The 19,703-nt window shown below is 41.5% G+C and overlaps 1 protein-coding gene across 1 annotated transcript; it reads right to left on the reverse strand.

The window, feature by feature from the left end:
• Nucleotides 1–2,784: 2,784 nt before the first annotated feature.
• On the reverse strand, nucleotides 2,785–8,118 carry LOC137283208 (uncharacterized). The gene is made up of 4 exons (XM_067814648.1): nucleotides 8,067–8,118; nucleotides 3,631–3,680; nucleotides 3,361–3,423; nucleotides 2,785–3,143 (listed from the first exon to the last, which is right to left on the reverse strand). The coding sequence occupies exons 1-4, from the start codon at nucleotides 8,096–8,098 to the stop codon at nucleotides 2,785–2,787; spliced, it is 504 nt and encodes a 167-aa protein (XP_067670749.1). The 5' UTR covers nucleotides 8,099–8,118.
• Between the last annotated feature and the right edge of the window lie 11,585 nt (nucleotides 8,119–19,703).

Below are 19,703 nucleotides of genomic sequence, written 5' to 3' on the forward strand. Positions count from 1 at the left end.
TGTGATAACTAACACATATGTTGTGCTCATAAAAAAGGCCGCATCAAGTATAGCTCAACGGTTGAAATTATTTGGCAGCTATGCTACAAACATTACAAAGTAAGTCTTGTATTATGTTTGATGTCATGTTTCATTTGATTTTCCATTCAGGTCAGATATGTCACTTTTAACACTGAGTGATGAATTAAGCTGTGGAAATGTTCCCAAGTCGTCACTTGTAAGATGTTCGTGGGCTCCATTCCGGAAGCAACTAACGGGATCGGGTGGTCAGGCTTGTTAACTTGACTGACACATGTAATCGTATCCCACATGCGTACACCGATGCTCATACTGTAAATCCCTGGAATGTCTGGTCCAGACGCGATTATTTATCCGGAAGTTAAAGGGACATAGCACTATTGTAGTGGCATCTGCGGAGACTGGACTACATGTGTCCTGTTTTGGGTGAGTATGGTTCTAAGCCACTGTCAGCAGTATTCCAACAAAACCAAGGATACCCGAAATGGGGTGTGATCATTACTGTCGCATGGGACGTAACTGGGCTTTTGAAGTACGCGTCAACCACGAAGCTTCCCACCTTTCAACGGGCTGCAATTTTGTGAGATATTGTTGAAGTGTGTTTATACTTGGACTCAAATCTGTGCAATGCATGTAAGAAAAGTAATAAATATACTGTACATGTGTTTCGCCTTTCTTCCTCTAGATGGATGTCGCCGCATTGGCTACTGGATTCTAGTTTTGCAGTCAATAAACATTTGACTGGTTTATATTCAACACTTCGTTATCTGCACTCACAAAATCACACACGAGGATTGAGTCTGGTTTTACGACGTGTTAGCAATATTCCAGCAATACGACGGCCATGACACCACAAATAGGCTTCACATATTGTACCCATAATGGGAATCGAACCCCGGTCTTCGACGTGATGAGCGAACGCCTTAACCACTAGGCTATCCACCACCCTTCAGGCACGAGGACACAGGGCTGGTCTAGACATGATGTCAACGTTAACTTTTCAACACTATGCAACACGATTCCTCATCGCGTCGGGCATCATTCACTAATTTGTAGGGTAGAATGATATTTTGGCTTGAGTTAAAACCGCTTTGGACAGTTTGTTGTTACTCGTATTTTCTGTTTAGACATAAATACTGTTCAGATTTGTCCAGAGTTCATGAATAACGTGTGGCGTTGGACTGTTGGCACAGCATTGTTTTGATGCGGATACACCGATGCGCGAACTCATTTTTAGGTTTGAAGGATATTATGAGCGAGTGGGTTAACACGGCAGTGACCATGTCCGTGTCAGTCATATCGCAGAATGACGTGCTAGAGAAACCTGATTTGAAGTAAATCTCAGTGAAACCCATCTCAGTGAAACCCACGAACAGGACAGAAATGGAGCTGACTAACTTGTGGACTTTGTCCTGTGGCAGTGTCATCCATTGTGTGACACTGTTCCTACTGTCACGTGGCAGTAACATTCATTGTGTAACACTGTTCCTAGAGTCATGAGTCAGTGTCATTCATTGTGTAACACTGTTTTTAGTGTCATGTTTCAGTGTCGTTCATTGTCTAACACTATTATGGTATGACTGAAATACTGCCGATGTGAGGTTAGTTATTTACTCACTCTAACACTATTCCTAGTGTCACGTGGCAGTAACATTCATTGTGTAACACTATTCCTAGTGTCACGTGGCAGTGTCATTCATTGTGTAACACTGCTTTTAGTGTCATGTTTCAGTGTCGTTCATTGTCTAACACTATTATGGTATGACTGAAATACTGCCGATGTGAGGTTAAATATTAACTCACTCTAACACTATTCCTAGTGTCACGTGGCAGTGTCATTCATTGTGTAACGGTGTTCCTAGTATCATGTGGCTGTATCATTCTTTGTGTGACACTCTTCTTAAGGTCATGTTGCAGTGTCGTTCATTGTGTAACACTATTCCGAGGGCCACGTGGTAGTGTCGTTCCTTGTTTAACGCTGTTCCTAGTGTCTTGTGGCAGTGTCATTCATTGTCTGGCATTGTTCTTAGTGTCATGAGGCAGTATTATTCATTGTGTAGCACTGTTCCTAGTGTCTTGTGACAGTGTCATTCATTGTCTGGCATTGTTCTTAGTGTCATGAGGCAGTGTCATTCATTGTGTAACACCGTTCCTAGTTTCGTCTGGCTTTGTCATTCATCGTGTATCACTGTTCCTAGTGCCTTGTGGCAGTGTCATTCATTGTGTAACACTGTTCCTAGTGTCATGAGGCATCATCATCCATTGTGTAACACTATTCCTAGTGTCATGAGGCAGTGTCATTCATTGTGTATCACTATTCCTAGTGTCTTTCATTTTTTCCTAGTGTAATGCATTGTGTATGTGATGCACTCTTTTTTTTGACATTCTGACCCACTGCTGCATTGAGGTGAATTTTACCACCATTGTCTTTATTACTATAATCACTGTTTTGGCATCATACTGCCTTCAAACTAGTATTGCCACTTAATGTCAGATCACAACATTTTGTCAAAGCTAAATGGACGCTGCTCTACAGAGCAAATTACGCCATTAAGCAGCAACACCAGTATACCAAGCATGTAACATGAAATGTTATCAATGAATCAATGAAAAACACAAGAAATGTTTTTCTAATGTCCATATAATTTAACAAAAATGTATACAAACAAAACAACAATAAACCGTTTTAAATAAGATGAAATATGTACATATTTGATATTTTGTCCATTTTAACAGGTATGTACAAACACAAACACAGATCTACTCCTACTCCTCCTCGCCCTCCTGAATCACCCCCAGTCCCCACACTGTGACATCTGCTCCCACCTCCTCCTCACATAACTGATACTCCGGGGCCACCACGGCCTCCATCCCCACCATATCCCCAACCACGTCGCTCCAGCTCACACCATTGTCCAGACAATAGTCAGGATGGAACGTCAGTTCCTCTTCCATCTCCATGTTCTCAGGGATCAACGCCTGGGGTTTTGGATGCTGAAACTTGGGAATGTCTATCTCTCCCATCTCGGCATCCACGCGGCGCGAGAGAGGACCTTTGCTTGTGCGCCATGCAAAATGTGTCCTTGTGAACGTCTTCCACATGTAGCAGACTGTCACTACTGCAGCTGAAACACAGTAGTGAAGTTGGGGTTAGGGTAGAGTAAGTGTACGACAATATCACGAGGGTTCAGGCCACCCACAGGGAAATTTAGAATTTATTGTGTTAAGTTTTCTTGTACTTTCAAGAAATGTACACACTTGAGGAACCCTGTAAGACACGTTGTGTGATTGTCAAGTAATAAAGGGTATCGATGAGAAGAAAGAGAGCGAAATTACACATACCAAATCCTGCTATGATGGTAAGAGTGACGATGCAGATTTTCCCAGGGCAAAGTCGTGTGATATCTGAAAGAAAAGTGTAGGTACGAGTACAATAAAAGTAACAGGATGTTTCGAAAGTACGACCTATTGACATGCCATTGACATAATTGATTTAATACATCGACATGATGGAACGGTAATATATATGAAATGAGACTCAATATAAAATTCAAATCTGTCAAGCATTTCCATGCAAACATCAGCTTTTGGTTGGTAGTGTAATATACTCACCCCGAAAAGAAATGTGGGAAGTGACGTTAGCCGACAAGTTTGTCTTTGGGCTGCAACAGAAAATCTTTCTAAACAGATATGTCACATGAAAACTTTACTGTTGGACGAAAGAAAGTACATAGCCATCTTTGATGGTTTCTAAAAATAAACAAGGGATTGTTATTCGATTGCGATTTGACTTTTAGTTAGGAGTATTTCGGGGACTATTTTCAGTCTACTACAGTTTTGATAACATTAGTAATGTATTGGTCCAATGTAATTTTAAAAAGTGTATACATTTCCTTGCATGGAAGTTGATTTAGACGCGATTACAGAAATATGTTGAGATGATATTCTACCCCATTAATGATTAATTAATGATTACTGATTAATGTCACGTTCTATGATAGAGTCAGATGTGACTTTTAATGTTTTATTTGTAACATATTTGGTTGTTTTGTATATCAGTGGCGTAGCTACATAGTACCACAAAAAGCACGCGTTACTCTTCACAAATGAAACCACCCAAAAGCAAAAAACAACAAAACAAACCCAACAACTTGTGATTGATGATGTTAAAAAAATACATTCAATTTGTTGTCATGTTTCCTTAGCGGTGACAAATATCAAGGCAGGTCCCGCTGGTAAATGTATTTACATCTACAGTAACTGTATTTACAATATTTACTTGGTCAGGGTCTGCTTGAGTTTGATCCGCAAGTTTAGAGTATATTTTGTCTTGGTTTGCGTGTGTTGCCATGTCGTTTATGTTTGTTTTAACTTTACCTCGTGTTCAGAACAACGGTTTACTTTTAGATATGCTATAGTCTCCCTGGTTTCAAATTGTTTTCATCAGTTGTGCTTACACTCTCTATTTTCCAGGCTACGCTCCTGTGCTTGCAGCTTTGGACACCATACATGAAGGGTGAGTGAGCTGTGTTTTATGCCGCTTTTACCAATATTCATCCATTATCACGGCATTGGAAACCTGCGAAACCTCGTAGACTAGGTCGGGAATCGAACCCGGCACTTCGCTTAAAATACCAGCCTATCAGACTGCCCCCAACAAAGAAAGTGTCAAACGTACCTCGTCTGGGTTGGTACAAGCCATTTTGAATGCATATTGACGGCAGAAACGAAGAGAGTAACAATATTAACACCATATGGACCGACAGCTTTGTCGTGATTGTGACGTCACAGAATAAAGTCGCAATTATGACGTGTAAAACATGTGACGTCCCGTGTTTGGTGGTCATAGGTTTATAGTCTCTTCTCATGATAAATTGACGTACGCACGAACAGTAACAACTCGATCAACGTGTATGGTTTGGTTCCAGTAATCATATACATATCACGTTTCAACACTGTGTCAAAAATATGACGAGTAAGAAAAGGGACATAACTCCTGAATGCTTAATTGTTTGACAATCAGTTGCTACCACCACGCGTGAGACAGGGATTCAAAGCTGTGACTACCATATCTTCTCATACGTTCATTGTTTAATATCGGTTTTCAAATATGTAATATGTAGATCTTACACACTGTCCCGTAATATAACCTTTGCAAATCCCACAACACCCACCTTAGTAGTGGAGGTTTGTATGCCTTGGTTCGTACTTGAGGACACAGAAATGTATAATTATTCTTGAAGAGATACACAGAATTATTTCGGTTGGGTTTTCTTTTTTCACCTTTTGTTGTTGTTTATCTTACACTTAATAAGTAGCTTTATTCACATTTGTCAGCAAACACAGCTTTCACAATGTAGTGTGATATAAAAATGGCCAAAACGTCGATAGTAAAGACTTTGAACAGTCCCCTACCAGCAAGTGAGGCTACTCTTCCTCTAAGTTAACCATATTTAGTTGCAACTGCTTTTCGTGGATTGCCTCCTTTAAAATGTATTTGTTTGTCTCTTTGTTTGTTTGCCGTGTAACGCCGCACTCAGCAATGTCCCAGCTGTATGAATAATCCAGTCTGCACCAGACAATCCTGTGATCACGACCACGGATCTACCATTTGGGAGAGGATGTCAGCCACGTCAATGACCTGACCACCTGATCCCACATGCAGCCTATAACGACCATCATGGTTTGTTCTAACCTGGATCATCACGGGTTTTAACAAATGAAGAAATAATTACAGGTGAAGAGCTTTTCCTTCTCGCAGTATAGATATAGATAACGTTTCCTACTTGCAATATAGATATAACTGTTGGCAACCTAAGGGATGTGATTCACCAGGACATGTTCAGTGTTAAAATTCTGTGCCATCGTCATTTTTGGCAAATATATAGAAATATCCCGAAGAATATTTATAAAAGAAGTGAAACCTCTCCAAAAGGTGCTCACGTGTATGCAGTCAGCATAGATATGAACACGATTCTCGGGTTCTTGTAAATACACTGTCATATGTCATTTTTAACACTTCACTCATAGTGCATACGAACTGATGAATGAATCTATACTGAAAGTCTAATAATGTGGTATTTTGGGTGCTGTATAAGGCAAAGCTATCTTTCCATGGCACATTAATTTGCATCAACTTTCTGCATCAGTTTATAAATTGGCAGAAATTCTGCACAGTGACAATCTCTGGTCATTGGGAATAGGACAAAAGTCAGGAAAACATTGTTACATCAGGTCTGTGCACGTTTGGGGTTCGGCTTAAAGGGTAGTGGTAGTGGTAGTGGTAGTGGTGGTGGTGGCGGTAGCGGTAGTGGTAGCGGTAGTGGTAGCGGTAGCGGTAGTGGTAGTGGTAGTGGTAGTGGTAGTGGTAGGAAGCATGGCATAACAAGACCACCATGCTATATGCTCGAGTTAGTAAAAGGTAGAAACGTTTGATATAGTAAACAGTATCTTCTGCTCCTTGATTAATTTGCGATGAAAACCTTAAATATGTGAAGGTTTTGAAAGACATTTAGAAGATGGACACTAATCAATACATGACACGTTTTAGTGGACGGTTCAGAGCCAATTCATGCTCCTTCATCATTGAAATATATGGTTGAATTTATTTGGTGTTCGCGTACAGTCGCTATGACTAGACGGCGTACATTGATTCGTGCTCACATACAGTCTATATAAGTCTAGACGGTGTACGCTGGCGATCATTTACACTCTCAGCGGCTAGACGGTGTGGATTGTTTGCTGTTCGCATACAGTCTGCATAAGTCTAGACGGTGTATATTACACACACATATATATAAGTCTAGACGGTGTACATTACATACATACACACACACTCGCACACGCACACGCACACGCACACACACACACACATACATACGTACATACATATATAGGTCTAGACGGTGTACATTGTTCGGTGTCCTTGTACAGTCTGCAGGTCAGGCTATGCAGTTATAGGTCCATATCTGTACACATGTTAACGTCACACAGAATTTCGGCAAATCGATGGTAACCAGGTATACACGTCTTACTTAGTTACCAGGAATAATGTGTACAAATGGAAGCTAGGATAAATACAAAATACAAATAATTGGCCTTTACATCAAAGCAAGTTTAATGATCTGTGTTCATTTGAACATTAGTATTTGAACAACCCATCAACATGTCAACCTGGTAATTTCCGCCCAGACAATGACACATCCTTTGCAAGCTACTAGAAAGGGAGATAATTGTCACCAGGTCAATATTTGCACAGCATCTGCCGTGCATCAGACAGATTTAAGTGAATAATGTCTACCTGTTACTTCTGTGTGTATGCACAATGGCTGCCTGCAGATCAGGGTGGATGATCTGGTCACGCCGACCTAGCTGGTATTAGCGAACCACGACCAGAAGGGGTGGCTAGCTTCACTCATTATAGGCTTTGTGGATAATGTGACAGTAACTGTTGTGTTTCAACCTGCTTCAAGGCTTTAGCTGTTCGCGCTGTATACGAACAGAGAATAAGCAGTGAACACTTGGTCTCTTGTCAAGATTGTACTAACCCTGTCTCATTATGCTACTCATCAAAAGTGTAGACTCTCTAGTGTAAATATAGTCACTTACTTCAAGCACCTGCTCTTAACTGAATTTTGCTAAAATCATATACTGTTTAAAGGTACTGTTTACACAGTTTACACATGAGTTCAATAAATCTCTACAGTAAAACGGTTTTTGCACGTTTTTCAGCAGTTTGATGCAAGATCATCGTGCAATTCATCTGTATAAGGTTTGCAGTTGAAGATATATAGATAATGTATGGTGAGGTCTTTAAGTGAGTCCAAACGTTTGATGGGTAGCACATGTTACCTTGTTGCTTCACGACATACTCAGAAATCTTCCAGCAATATGACGGTGGACTGTAAACCTTTGACTTTACCAAAAAAAGGATAACTTGCATCAAGCAGGAGCCTGCCCCCCGATCCCAGGTTGCCTCATGAGACAAGTATAGATTGGTGAAGTCCTCGTCTCACCCTGATCTCCTACAGTTACATCCATGTGAATACCTGAAATAGTAGGACGCCAAGCTTGATATCATTTTGACGTCCGCCTTTATAGGTAAACATAATACACTGTGCTTTTAAATCTGCGTTATTGCTTGTATGTAGTAGATAACCATCCTCTTTACATCACGACCTGTATTCATCGTTTTCCATATTATAGTAAGGGAAACGCACAAGGTATAGGGGTTCTGTATTGTGTTATGTGGCAGTTGTGTTTACATGGTGGAACAGTGATGTGTCTGTATCAAGTTGTTTCTGTTAGGATTCCGTAGAGGTGGTATGTTGGTTGCTATATTTAGGCCAGGTGAGCATGAGTGAGTTTAGTTTTCCGCCACGTCCAGTAATGCCCCTGCTATATGGCGGCGGTCTGTATACGAGCATGAGTGAGTTTAGTTTTCCGCCACGTCCAGTAATGCCCCTGCTATATGTCGGATGTCTGTATACGAGCAAGAGTGAGTGTAGTTTTCCGCCACGTCCAGTAATGCCCCTGCTATATGTCGGATGTCTGTATACGAGCAAGAGTGAGTGTAGTTTTCCGCCACGTCCAGTAATGCCCCTGCTATATGGCGGCGGTCTGTATACGAGCATGAGTGAGTTTAGTTTTCCACCACGTCCAGTAATGCCCCTGCTATGTGTCGGCTGTCTGTATACGAGCATGAGCATCAATCTATGCAAATGTTTTACGACATGTGTCAAGCAAGGCAGCAAGGCTGCCCACCCCATCTCGCAATGGCTTTTTACAACAAGGATGGGTTATAGAAGATCAATTCTAACCCACTCTATTTGTTATTACCAGTAGTCATTTGTAAACTCAGACAATTTCATATTTCTTTGTTGTTTGTTGGTTTCACCAAAAGTTCAACATTTGCATCAAGAATTGCGGGAAAATCGTTGCCTTGCACAAGCTTATTCGCTTTTTTTTAGTTTAAATATTCCAGCTATTTATGAAGGCCTCTCGTGAATAATCAAGTCTACACGATATTGGTTGATATTAAGAGCATCAATCTGCTGTCGGGGTATGATTACTCGCTTTCGTCTAAGTCAACAAGTGTGACCATCCAATTTTGTAAGCTGCTCGTTGCGACAAGCATGGGTCGCTGGGGGCAACCTAACCACTTTCCGGAGGTGCTACAGGGCGTGACGACAGCATACTGCACACGGTGCACATTGTGTACACATTCCTCCAGAATGTGAAACATGCACATCCTGTATACTTAAAGAAATATATGTCTGTCTTCTTTGACGGGTATTCAAGTGAGGTGACAATAATCACCTGCTTGACAAAACACATTAGAGTCTATGTCGAAACGTCCCCTTTCATAGAATGAAAGTTTCATATTTGTGTGTGTGTGTGTGTGTGTGTGTGTGTGTGTGTGTGTGTGTGTGTGTGTGTGTGTGCGTGTGCGTGCGTGCGTGTGTGTGTGTGTGTGGATCTGTTCACTTACTCGGCTCCCACATGCAGTCTTTGGGTTCAGTTTCCTGATCCACAAATCGTGTGTAAGGTTACGACCTGTCGTAACGCTACAGTTTATCATAGGCTTACGACCGATACGTTGTAATTACTGCCGTGTATGCACATGGAAGGAAACCTTGTCTCCTGCAGTCACCAAGACCTGGCCTGAATGATTTACATCATACATTTAGAGATAAACCTAGTCTGTTTTTGTTTTTTTAAAAATATCATTATTTGCTTGATTTGGGATTTTTTTTTCTAATTAATCATCGATAAATATCACTTAAAATGGAACCCTTTAGAAAGATTAAGTTTTGAATAACTTCCATCTCGTTGTTACGGCAACCAGAACGCTGATCCCTCTGGATAAGGAAGCATGATTAATGTTAACTATAATTCATAAGTTATTCTGACATGACATGTGACCTATATAGTATGTAACCTATACCTTCAGCCTGTGTCACTTTAAAGGCACGTCAAGTGTTGTTTGAAGGGGACGATTAACGGCCGATGTAGAACTGCACATTTGCCAACCCTTTAGCCCTTGTCCCCATGAGTAAGTCTGTACATGGGTATGGGTGTCTACAAGACTGCCCCATTGATTGATACACATGGCAGTAATACTCCTCCTCTGCTTGTCGTAATCAGACCGTGACGGCAGTTCTTGTGGGAATACACACCGGGGGTTCATGGGAAGTCACTGTGATATGAATCATCGCCCAATATTACCATAATGAGGATTCGGGGATACACATTATACGCGCGGACATTCTGTTCCGATAGGACTCTGAGAAACATTACCCGCTGAGTGTCTGTCTTCTGAAATAAGTCATGATCTACAAGTCAGGCATTCATGGATATAGCTGAGAGAAGGAGAGAGGAGAGACATGAATAATCAAATTAAATCTTATACATTTGAGAAGATTCTAATCAATTTAAAGAGTGCAAAGCTCTTCCGTATATACTCTGCCAAAAAAGAAACGCAAAGGTGGTTTTCATATGCATAGTTTGTGTAATATAGATACATGACATTTTTATGGATGTTCTTCTAAAATGAACTTCTAAATACCTTCCAAAAACTAAACTTTATGTAAAATATGAATAATCAATAGATCTTAATTAATCGTTCAAATTGTGCACGTGATTGTCATTGATCGAGGTTCGTAGCAACCGAATGGAGTGTCAATGTGAAGGTTATCTGTACTGAATATCTTGTATGACCCTCACAGGAAATCCAGAGCTGCCTGACATTGGCGCCAAATGCAACCCCCATCACGAATTGTGGCTTTGAGAATGTTCTTCCACTCTTCCTGCAGTGCTTGTCTGCTTGTGATTTTCTGTTGCTGTTGCTGGCGTGCTCGCAGACGGTGGCCAAGAGCATTCCATAAATGTTCGATAGGGTTTGGATGTTGTAGCTCATCAAAAGTCCGTTGTCAGTTTTGACAAGTGACGCTCGCAGTTGCTGCGTTGAGAGTCTGGCATGTTTTCATTTTTCACCAGTTGTACAATTGTGATGGGAGACATCTTCTGCAAATTTATAGTGAGCGTTGCACGTTCATTTCATGATGGTGTATTTGTCCGTCATGTCCCTACGTGGTTGCGTTTCCCCGCGGGGGTGTTTTCTGGCCTTACTATATTCTGTCTTACAAAACACATCCAATACATGCAGACAATCATAGCTGGTATTCATCGTGCATGACTATCAGGAGAACTCCAGAGCAGTCATTTCCACTGTTCTATTATGTGTGTGTGTTTTATGTGGTTTTGTTTTGTTTTTGTCTCTTGGGTTTTTTTTAGAGTATATTGCCCGAAAGTTATATGTTTTGCAGTGGAAGCTGTCTAATGTGGCACTCACTGGGACTGAAGACATCATCGGTTTTAGACAAAGTGCTGTAGTTTATTATTTAAAACCATCGTGTCTTTTACACACTCGCCCCTGCTTTATCCACTTGTTGGTGATATTCATTAAAAGAAAAAGACAACAACCCCAAACCGTCCTGCAGTTTCACATAACCTTTTATATAGACTGTAAAGCCCCCACTCACAGCATGTATCTGCCGTAGACACACCTACAGTAAATGTTTAGAGCCCAGATACATACACTCCTTAGCAAGGAAACCTGCAAGCCGACAACCCAAGCGAACTGCCTGACAAGATTTCAGCCTTTTTATGATATAAAGTCAAACTACAGGTAACATGCCAGAAGGACATTGTTCTATCGCCCAGTAAAACAGTCGGACATGTGTGGTCCTTTCATGTTCGTTCGTGACTGAGTGAGCTAGCTAGCTGGGTTATGGTGGTATTTCAGGGGCATGTGGATTCAGGGATGAGCTTTCTATATAGTATCAATGTGTGGTTTTGATCATAGGGCATCTATCTATCGCGTCAACGTTTTAACTACTTGTTTGTACAGTTCAAGATCGTTATTTAGTTGCTTGTTTGCAAGATGAAACGCATCCCTATTTGTAAATCATAAATAAGAATGAAATATTGTACTTATGTTTGTGCTGAGGACATTGGACACTTAATCTTGGGAACCAAGGCGTAGCTACTTTGCAGAGGACACAGTGTGGGGCTTTGAACGTGGGACATCTTTATATGGAGTCAATGCCTTAACCACTTTCGTACAGTTGAAAACCGTCATCTTGCCGTTCGTTTGCAATGAGAAAAGTCCTTCTTCGCAATTTGTAAATCAAAACAAAAGATTATGCTTATCTTTGGGCTGAGAGCATTGGACACATGCTCTAGGTGACTACGGTCTAAGTACTTCGTACTGGTCTTAGGCCATTTGACAATAGCATCCACTGTCAGTGGAAGTAAACTGATTAAATTTCTATCGTTGTATTACCGACACAATGGATAACAGGCCATGAGAGCGTGTATTTCCATTAAGAAGGCATCCTGACACAAGCTCATGTGTTTGATGTGGTTGGTCGGTGTGCGATCACAGGCAGATAGCGCTATGGACGACAATAGCAGGCAGACCCGATCCGTTGGGATGCGGACGTAACTCACTTAATGACTGGTATTACACCACCTCAGATTGTCACTGACCCCTAATGTACAAAAGTATTCGGTCCGTGGGGCTATCAGAATGCTGACCAGATTGTCCGTAATCGCCATTGCTATTCACTCACCATAAACCTGTACTGTAATTGTATGGCGATCTGTTGCTAGAGACGCCCCAGGTGGTTACGGGTGAATGGACAATCATTGAGAGGAATGCACGGGAAACATTACAACACGATTGATGATTATTCACGTAACAACAAGACCATCCCCGCAGGGCGTGTTTGAAGAAGACACCGTGTATGCATTCATCACGAGCATATAGATTAAAACAATCGGGAGACGATAATATGCTTCAACAGAGTCAGAGAGTCTGGCGAGAGTCGTCGCTCTACGAAGTCCATTCTAACACATTGGCTATGATCATAGGAAAGCATTCCTAGGGCTTCAGACGTTTCGGGTGTGAGGGCCCTAACCTCCTGTTAGTTTGTTCTTACAACATTCCGAAAGACACTGTTAAACCTTATATGTGGAATTGGCGCTTACAATTAAGGTGTGATATTAAAAGAGGAAACGTCTGCCTGTCGACTCTGAGTAGCATACAAAATAGTCACATAGATAAGATATATGCTCATGTAACAAACACACACACACACACACACACACACACTCTCTCTCTCTCTCTCTCTCTCTCTCTCTTTCTCTCTCTCTCAGTGATCACACTATTTGTCACGACACATGGATTACATATCACCATCAGTGACAACGGTGTGAGGGTGAAGGATTGTTAACAGCGCTACCGTTGAACTGTAGTGTTACAATGAAGCATGGGACACACGCCTTGCTACACAGGGCAACACAGCAAACAAGTGGAGCCCGGTGGATAACCGACTCTACAGGTTTCCCCGGTGAGGCTATGGTAGGCTCCAGGTATATGACAGGACAGCGGAATACGCCATTCCGTGAATCTTAGTGTTAGCAGAACACGATAATAATACGTTTGACGCAGTGTCGTTCGTAAATACATTTGAATATCACGACGTTAGGTGTCCAAGTTGTGGAGTTACGTATATTGCAGTGACTACTGTTTGACTGGTCCCGATCCACAAAGCATTCGTAGCTACGAAGTTCGTAAGCCTTAGTAACTACAGAGGCAGTAACACTGCGAACCTTTGTGGATGGTAATACTGCGAACCTTTGTGGATCGAAATCCTGATAAAAAACAAAACCTTTGAAGCCTTACGATACCCAGTAGCCAATGATAAACTTTAAGAGTAACGACAGCTCCTAACTTTACGAACGCGTTCCAGATAATAGCGACTATGACATTGGCAATATATATATATATATATATATATAACACATTATTATGGTGACTTTTACATCATGGTATGCTGGTAAGACACATAATATGACGACGATTACGACGATGGTGAGGATGGCGTTCATGTCAGCAACACCGTGTGCTTGCATAACAAAGGGTCAAAGATAATTATCATGACAACGGCTACGATAAGGATGAATGCAAAGAGAGCAGTTATAATAGTGATGATGTTGAAGATGATGATGATAAAAATGATAATGGTGATGATGTGATGACGGCGGGGATGACAATATGGTAACCTGAAATAACATGTGCCGATGACATTGATGATGGTGTTGATAATGAGGATGAGGATGGTTGACTGTGGGTCAGAGTGTTACTGTTGATGGTACAGTTCACAACTAGACTCTAACGCTAACGTCCTAACGCTGCTTCAGTGAGTGAGTGAATTTAGTTCTACGCTGCACTTAGCAATATTCCAGCCATCTGGCGGCGGTCTGTAAATAATCGAGTCTGGACCAGACAATCCAGTGATCAACAACATGAGCATCGATCTGCGCAAATGGGAACCGATGACATGTGTCAACCAAGTCAGCTAGTCTGACCACCCGATCCCGTTAGTCGCCTCTTACGACAAGCATAGTCACCTTTTATGGCAAGCATGGGTTGCTGAAGGCCTATTCTACCCCGGGACCTTCACGGGTTCTACAATATTTAAGACCAGCGTAAAACGAAACACACTCACACTAAGGACCACATTCACTACATATCACTACATGTCACAGATAGAAAAATGTAAGTACATGTATGTCACTTTCGACAACATGGGTCAACATGCCTACTTGACAGGTTGCAGGTGTTGGAACAGAACCAGTCGTCACACCCTAGGTTCCCGTGCTGCCCTGAAGATTTATAGTACGACCGTTCCTACCTCGAAGAAGCATCCCGCCAATGCCGTGTACCTCGCGTTTATGACAAAACCGACAGAGCTGGCAACCCGGGGGCTTGTGGGGCCTGTGTTTCATCACATGTAATGTGAAGAGATAATACGGTGACACATTTCAGCCCCAGGCTCCGTATACACACTACATACTAATAGGATGTTCTTGTCCACGAAGACCGCGATGATAGTTTGATGGTATTTCCAGATCAAGGGATGAGGGAATGTCGCTGGAGTCGCCCAGGGTCGCCGGGTTCCCTTCACCAGAGATCAGCTCCGGAGGAAGGACGGACGTAGAAGTGAACCTTTAACTCATAGTGCACGAGCTTTTGTAGCCAAATTAGCTTCCGTGGGAAGTACATGTTAATTTTTAGAACAACAAATAATTGTAATCAGTATTGCATATAGATTCAGGAATTTCAAAATTCCATTTTTTTTCTGATAATTTTAAGTGTCATTCTGGAATGACTGACCATTGGTACCCATGTATAATCGAGCTGCAACGCTAAGGTGAGAAAATCCGGATCACGTGCATCATATGTTAAATTCACCAGTGAAAAATCTTTCTTCTACCAAAGCTGTGAAACATAGGATTTCCATCAAATACGTAGCCACAATGCTGGTAAACAACTGAGAGATGCCATTTGAAACCTATTACAACATACAATGAAACTCTAGCTTAGTGCTACCTTGGACTACCACTCGCAATATTGGGTAGGGTACGTTCAACGCTCACATGCTACAGGCAAAGTAACAGGCAGAGAGAGAGAAAGTGGCACAGCATCTCAACAATGACAAATCTCGGCAGAAATGGAATTTTACAGTCTACTGAAACAACTGCCTAGTTCTGGAACAGTATTACATATGCATGTGGTCCAAATATACCATGGTCTCATACGGATGCATGATGACCCTCAACGGTACCAAGGAAGGGGCTAAAGGAAATTTAAATATTCTCAATCATATCCCTGATGTTGAATTTTGCCTCTCGCCTCGAATGACTGAGCCCGAACGCCCGTGGTCCTAAAAAAACCCCCAAAGAATGTTGACATTGATGACAAAGGGGTCAGCAGGATATGAATGAGGATATGTATGTCAAATTTCATTGCTCAAAGATCCTACAAACCCATAAAACTACACTTTGGAATTTGATGGATCATTAGAAAAGGCACCCGAGATTGCACATCTACTCAAGACACTGTTGCGATGGATTATTACAGGGCCTGCATGGGAAGAATACACTTCACGCAACTGCACCAGCTCTGTTTCAGCAGAAACACCCCAAGGACCCACCTGCCACATACCTCCAGATTGATGCCACTGACTCATCAGCTAGATCATTGAATGATCAGAGTTGAAGTCATGGGCCCAGAACTCTTATCACATCTGACATGGCCCTGTACGAGAAGGCAGGAGATTGGAACTTTTTCATCCTGAATATAATAACCAATTTTCCACATTGGTGAATTCCGTACAGTTCCCTGTGCATTGCATGCACTTGGTGCATCAGTAGAAAAAAGCGGCACAGAAGATGCGCGGATTGCTTCCAACATCTATAGTCCAACCACAACACAACAAATCCCGGAGGAGAGGCATATGAAGATGGCTAAAATGCACACATGACTACATTACGTGTCGTTTTTAAGTTGTACTCAGCCACATGTTCTTCAAGGAAAACCCAGATTTCCAGCAAAGTATTGACTACACTAGTGCTACTCCTTCAGCTGCATTAACTTTCCAGGAGAGTACACATGTTGAAGCATATTGAAGCATATTGAATTAGTTGCAGCAATGAATCAGTGCTGCATACCGCATAAAATGGAAGAATTTCACAAACAACTGAAGTCGCCTTCTTCAAAGGGGTCTCGAAGCTACATGGATGCTGTTTTGACAATTTCATTCGGTCTACCCGCCAAGGATTGTGGAGATCAAAATCCATCTTTCCTCACTCGGAAAGCTTTGTCTGCTTTTCTTTACACGTGACAGGATAAAGTATGCACAGATGGTTAAGGGTTGTAGGGCACAAATGTATAGCCTGAAACAGTATGATCCTGAAATATGGGATGAGTCTGAGAAAGGCAACTTTTGTGTAAACAGGTCAGGAGCGCCATTCTGCAACATTGGTGTGGACCATGCTATAGAACATATCAGTCACATGATGAAGGTCAAAGGCAGTCTCAGCTCTGGCAAGATTTTTCTTAGCTGTGCCTAAACGGACACTTCTAACACAAAAAGTACACGAGATGACACCAGTTACCTCCATGAAAAGAATAAAACACCACAAGCTATCTTCAGTACTGGTATAGCGTCAAGCCCAAGATCTCTCTTTTCTCCTGGCAGCTCTGTGCTTGCCTCTCTGAACAAGAGTAAACTTTTGCATGTCCTGGTGGAAGCATATTCACATACTGCTGACCAACCAAATGAATGATTAGAAGACAATTGTCATGGGAATAAAGCACTAATCGTTGATGGCATGGCTCTAGGTCAGGAATTATCGACTTTGGATGTGAAAAACTGTGATGAATTCGCTGACCACTTTGTCCGTTCATTGACCTCTAGAGCGAAGGAGTACGATGTGTTGCACCATGTCTGTGATAGGCAATCTCTAAAGCAGATGACCAGAGATCATCGTTATTACAAATCTGGTGATGCCTAGCTATGAAGTAACAGACACGACACAGAAAAATGTGCCATTTAAGAAATTTCTGAACATCTGATACATGATTCACTAAAAGCGTTTGTGTGCCAACTACACTGTCCACGTTCAAACCATGTTGAGCCAGAAAAGGTCAGATGGCAGAAAAGGGGCAAGCTAAGGCAGAAAAAGTACCACCCACACGTGCAACTTCAAAGTGTCATGTTCTAAGATCTCACTACCAAGCAAAGGTATGGAATAATGACTGCACTGCAAAATCCCAATTTACCTTCACCGCTAGATTATGGGTGGACACTGGAAGGTGGTCACTATTTTCCTGTCACATCAACCCTACCATCACCTGTATCTATTACAGAACTGGTCAAATGTGGTTTCAGTACCAGCAAATGTACCCAGTCCACATGTTCATGTAGGAGGAACAGCTTGTCATGCACTGAAATGTGTGACTGGAAATGTGAAATTGTGACGGATGGTGATGAATCTGACCACAATGGGGATAGTGACTGACTGAATTCAATAACAATGCAACTTACCACATTGTTAAATACTGAAATTTAAGAAAACATAATATAATATAATATAATATAATATAATATAATATAATATAATATAATATAATATAATATAATATAATATAATATAATACAATATATAACATAAGTAATAAAATTAATGTGATAGTGCCATCATCAAATACCTCTGGAAGATCTGGTGTGTTTCATTTTTAACTACCTTCAAACATGGCTGTAGAGCTATGCTATCATTCAGGGGACGTGTACATGTCTGAAAGAGTATAGGGTCGTGTAAAGTGAACTGTCAGTGACTGCACTCGTCTCTCGAACTATACCCGGTATACATACCTACATTTCCCCTCCCCTGAATATTTTTTTTTTCCATTGAAATGTTCGTTTAGTTCCCTTAACATATACACAACAAAGGTCATTTTCAATCCTCCAAAATTACACTCCATATACCTTACATCGACTCTCTTTGCTTTCAATAGCACATGCACGGGTTGTATGTAAGGAGACCAGATCTATGTATTAAGTGACAAAACACTCTCCATCTGAATGTATGGCTATAGGAATGGCTGCAGCTACCAACAATCAACTTTCTTTTTGTGTTTAGCAAAATGTCAAGCGTTCCAGACCGCCGTGCCTACATTTCTAAGCTTCCAAGTGCGATATACTGCTTTTTCTGATCAAGTTTGATCATGGTTACAAGACACAGGCGCTTGTCCCAGCTTTCAAAAACTCATGGCTGACAGGAGGCAAATTCATCAAAGACGAGAATGATATTTGATGCAAATCCTTATTGAACATGTTTCGTTATTTTAGATTAAAAGTTGACTCGCCTTTGCATGCGTTTGGGGCAGGGTGACTTAACCTTATCATCATAAATAACCTTATCGTAGACACAAGCGCGTAATACAGTTGGAATTGTCAAGTCTCCTATCTACGGAGATTCCTTGTTGCTATGAAAGGGGCTCTGCCGTTGTTATGTAACTGGGGTAGACCAGTGGTTACAGCGTTCGCCCGTCACGTCGAAGACCCGGGTTCGATTCCAACATGGGAAAAATGTGTGAAGTCCATTTAAGATGTCCTCCGCCGAGATATTGCTGGAATAATGATTAAAGTGGCGAAAAATACACTGTTACATAATAATGTAGTGTTGCCCTAGTCTATCTACCTCGGGTACACGTATACTCTATGGCTCGGTTCTCTCCACACGGCGTGTATCCAATTCAGCCTGTAAGCAAGACGAAAGTGCAACGATCTCCCTTCGTTTTGAGTCTCCACAGGGTCACGGTCGACAGGTTGTACTTGGGCGTCTGTTGTAGTTATGTTAATATCACAGAAATCGTGGGAAGGGTCCTCTTGAGTATATTAACTCACACATTAAACATACGACTCATACATTCCCATCGAGCCTGACTTTATAGTGGGGACGGTAAAAGACGAGGGCAATCATTTCTCACGTACATATTTATATGGTCATTGTTCCATTGGTGACTCTTGGTATCCACGTGCTGACAGACAAACCAACCTTTATATAAAAAGCAATATGGGCGAACTGATATTGGTTTCAGGTTAAAATTCCAGTTGGTGCGACTTAGCATGTATTACAGTCACTATGGTCATAGCCACACTCGACATACCAGAAAGTAAAGGGGTGTAACTTGTCAATGTCTGGTTCTGAAAGATATCCAGTTAGGTCTTTCAATTTTCTGGTTTCTGGTATCACGTTGATAAAATGAT

The sequence above is a fragment of the Haliotis asinina genome, chromosome 5 (assembly GCF_037392515.1).
Source record: "Haliotis asinina isolate JCU_RB_2024 chromosome 5, JCU_Hal_asi_v2, whole genome shotgun sequence".
NCBI lineage: Eukaryota > Metazoa > Mollusca > Gastropoda > Lepetellida > Haliotidae > Haliotis > Haliotis asinina.

Coding starts and splice junctions, on each gene's coding strand:
- LOC137283208 (XM_067814648.1), bottom strand. CDS start 8,098: ATGATATCAAGCTTGGCGTCCTACTATTTCAG. Junction 3,424..3,630: donor TTCCCACATTTCTTTTCGGG/GTGAGTATATTA, acceptor CTTTTCTTTCAG/ATATCACACGACTTTGCCCT. Junction 3,144..3,360: donor TACCATCATAGCAGGATTTG/GTATGTGTAATT, acceptor ACTGTGTTTCAG/CTGCAGTAGTGACAGTCTGC.